General features: G+C 44.5%; 1 protein-coding gene across 1 annotated transcript in view; it reads right to left on the reverse strand.

Moving 5' to 3' along the window:
- The window catches only part of ryr2a (ryanodine receptor 2a (cardiac)), a 124,207-nt gene that overhangs the window by 57,204 nt on the left and 63,055 nt on the right, over positions 1–3,948 (reverse strand). The window contains exons 37-38 of the mRNA XM_016468347.1: positions 3,494–3,720; positions 251–1,091 (exon numbers count right to left, since the gene is read on the reverse strand). Of these exons, the coding sequence (XP_016323833.1) occupies positions 251–1,091; positions 3,494–3,720 (1,068 nt within the window). The remainder of the gene's footprint in view (positions 1–250; positions 1,092–3,493; positions 3,721–3,948) is intronic.

A 3,948-nucleotide genomic window follows, 5' to 3' on the forward strand; every position in this document is an offset into this window, starting at 1 on the left:
ACATGTAAAAATTAAGTGAGTTTTTGCCTGAAACAAGCAAAATAATCTTGTTTTGTTTGAAATTTTGCTTACCCCATTGGCATTTTTTGCAGTGTACTGACTGTAAGCAACTTTGCAAGAATGCAAATGACTTATTCTACAGACCCTAACAATCTACTAATATTCTAATGAGAGATAGTTGACATGTAGTTGCAAAGTTACTACTGAAATAAAGGGTAGCTAAAATGTTTTTCAGATCCTCTTCACTCACCTGCAGTTTGACGGGTTCAGGAAGCTTCATCTGCAGAAGTCCTTCTTTGGGCATCTTTCCTCTCAGGCCGTGCTCCTCGGCCCCGCCCCCCTCCAGCTGGCCCCGCCCACAGTCATCCTCCGCCTCTGGCGCCCCGCCTCCGCTCTCCACCCCGGAATCCTGCGAGAAGACGCTGGGCTCGATCAGCTGCAGAATGGTCTTCAGGTCTCCGTTGTGGAAGATGCCCATGATCAGGAGCGTGTAGAAGAGTTTAATGAGCGGAACGAACAGGAACTCGGTGCTGCCGCCCACAGGGTCGCGCACGTGCAAGCTTCCCTCTCGCACCGCCTCCGTCAGCATCTCCATCGTGCGGCTCTTCAGCGCCTCCAGCGGGAACTCGGGGCTGTACTGGAAACAGTCGCCCCCGGCGACCGCGCCGTTACCGTGGTGACCGCCGACAGCGCCCACGAAGCTGGGCGAGGAGAAGCGCATGCGCGGCTGCAGGGAGGTGCTCAGGCCGATCCCCGGCAGCCCGTGCTTCTTCTTCTCGTCGGGGAAGAGCGTGATGCTCTTGGTCTCGGGCGTCATGGGCACAATGTACTCAGAGTTCATCATGAGGCGCGCGGTGGCGTAGCTGCTCAGGTGGATGTCAATCAGCAGGTCGTAGTATCCGGTGCGCAGCAGGCCCGGCATGTATTTGTTCTGGATGGCGTAGAGGAGCTGCGCCTCGTCTACATGACTGCAGAGCGCGTGAGCCACACGATTGTTCCCCAGAGCACAGATGGCCGAATACAAGCGCAGCGTGTGGTAGTGAAACTTCAACAGCTCTCTCTGCTCCGTCAGCTCCAGGATATCCAGAGACCTGACAGGAGCGACACACAACATCTCATTCAAACTCAACATCATCATATTCGCCAAGTGCATGGAAGAACAGGCTATGGTGAGTAAATAAACCATCAGCTGGACATAAAATCAATTAGAAACAACAACATAATGGTTCAATTAAACTGACTGAGCCACCTTTGAAATAAATGAATGGAATAATTCAGACTAAAGCCATATTTAAACTATCTACTGAACTCTCACTCATCTAACAATTGATTAAACTGATATGAATAATAATTAAAAACCTATGATAAAAACACATTTCTAGTGGTTTCTTAGCACATTTAGTGGTTACAAATAAATAGCTACATTTCACGTGAATCTGTAGAATTTTCTTAATGTCCACATTGTGTACAGACACTCACTAGCTATATTTTGTGTGTGTGTGTGTGTGTGTGTGTGTGTGTGTGTGTGGGGTATGACATAAAAGTGACGTGACGTGGCCAAGTATGGTGACCCATACTCGGAATTAGTGCTCTGCATTCTGCATTTCAAAGTGCACACACACAGCAGTGAACACACACACACCGTGAACACACACCCGGAGCACATTATGGACAACTTATAATGTATGCATGCTGCCAATGCTGTCTAGTATGCACACTTGTAAATTAGTTAGCTTATTTGAAATGTAGTCAGCCAGTTGTCAGGTATGCACACAGTCCTTCAGCCAGAAAGTTGCGATATCCAATGAAATTAAGAGAATGTGAGAGCAGGAGGAGGTAAAGCTGGTGGGGTATCATATTTCTAACTCTTATTTTTTACTGAGTGTCATGACTATGATCTGATTCAGCATTTAATTTTCACAGAACTAAATTTATAGCCCAAAACTTTAATGTGGTTCTTTTGCTGCCTTGCAAGCACTGGCAATTCCTTCAGGAAATGCAGATCTTCTTTATTCCACCTGTCTCTGTTTTGTCTGCTTTATTGTCGTTCTCCTCTTCTTGATGTCTGTATTTTCCCCGATCCTTCCAGCTTTCGCTCTTTTCCTCTGAGGGATCAGAGATAGAGGAAGCCTTTCCAGAAACAGGGATGGGTTGGATCCAAGTTTGAATACTTTGTGCAGCTTTGTTTCTTCTTTGCTCTGGAACCCTCTTAATCTCTTCAGTATGTAGTGCCGCTAAACTTCAGGCTGCTCATTTTCCTGTTCTTAATTCTCCTTTGTCTATGTTTTAGCATCAAGCCATTTGCTCAGCAAGCGTACCCTATCCAGCCAGCAGTCACAACTACAATCTCAAGTATGTCGGTCACCGCTTGCCATGTTTTTTTTTTGTGGATCAATTCACATTCAGATGTAGCATTCTGTTTGTTTAGAAGAGCTAATATTCAGTGTGTGTAGGTTATGAACCCCCGCCAGCGCCAGCGCCCACAGTGCCCGTCTGGCAGGGCCGATCTATCGGCACATCTAAACTCAGACTGGTGGAGTTCTCCGCTTTTCTTGAGGACCAGAGAGATCCAGATTCCGTGAGTCGCTTCTTTCAAGTCAAAATGAAATTAAAAGTGCCCTAGTTTAATTCCTAATACACATTCCTGGTCTTATTGCACATGATTCATCATTGACCTTTAGCCTACTAGTCAAAAAGCCTCCTCAAAGGGGAGTGTTTTTAGATAGAAGTCCTCCACAATTGACTGAAAACGCACATTCTAGTATGCAACATGTACTTCTCACAATTCAATCTTTTTCCAAATACCCACCCTACATTTTTGGCTCTTGGAATATCTCAGATAAATGTTTTACTCAGAAATATGATCATACCGTAATGTAACTGTAATACAGTGAAAATGAGTTTTGAATAACATTTTATGTTGACTTTGACGACTGTCAAAATTCAGTGTCCTGCTTTTATTTCATTTTTGAAATCTGTAAAATATTACAGATGTCATCATGCTTTCATAAAAAGTATTGTTTCTCTACTATATTAAAGTACCATCGCTAATATGTGTAATAGTTCTTTTATATGCTGTGGTACATTTGTGAATATCTCCGAATTATACCTTAAGAAATCTAATTGTTACACTTTTTACAATAAAATTCAATTTGTTAACTTAAATATCATGAACTACCAATGAACACTTTATGGCATGTTAATTTCTACATATGCTAATACATTTTTAATATGTCTGGGGGGGGCATAAAATTATTTTTTATATTATGAACAAGCATGAAGTAACAATGAACAATAGTATGCATACATTAGCATTAAGCAAGATTATTTATTTGTGTGTGTGTGTGCGTGAGTGTGTGTGCGTGTGTGTGCGTGAGTGTGTGTGCGTGTGCGCGTGTGTGTGTGCGTGAGTGCGTGAGTGTGCGTGTGTGCGTGTGTGTGTGCGTGAGTGTGTGCGTGAGTTATGTGTGTGTGTGTGTGCGTGTGTCTGTACCTGTTCTCCTCAGGTATATGGAGCGTCATGAACTGCAGTGGTTCTGAACTCTGCACCATCCAGCCCAGTCTCTCACTGACCCTGGTGACCTCTGCCCTCAGGAAATGATTGGGAACACGGCTCCATAACACAGGTGTGAGGAACTGCACATGTAGCCGCGGCGGACACTGAGGAATCGCGTTCTTTCGCTCGCTTTTAAACAGACCTGCAGAGAGCGGCATGACGCTCTACACACACACACAGAGAATCAAACATCCACATAAGAGTCTGAAAACTTCCTCATCTCACAGATGTGCTCCTGTATGAGCTAAATTACACTCACCCTCTTTGTGCAACCAGAGCAAAAATAAAAATTGCCTCAGTGTCCTTTGTGTGTGTGTGTGAGAGTGTGTGTGAGTGTGTGTGTGAGTGAGAGAGTGTGTGTGTGTGTGTGTGTGTGTGTGGGTGAGTGAGTG

This window comes from Sinocyclocheilus anshuiensis, unplaced genomic scaffold, assembly GCF_001515605.1.
Source record: "Sinocyclocheilus anshuiensis isolate Anshui unplaced genomic scaffold, SAMN03320099.WGS_v1.1 scaffold652, whole genome shotgun sequence".
Lineage (NCBI taxonomy): Eukaryota > Metazoa > Chordata > Actinopteri > Cypriniformes > Cyprinidae > Sinocyclocheilus > Sinocyclocheilus anshuiensis.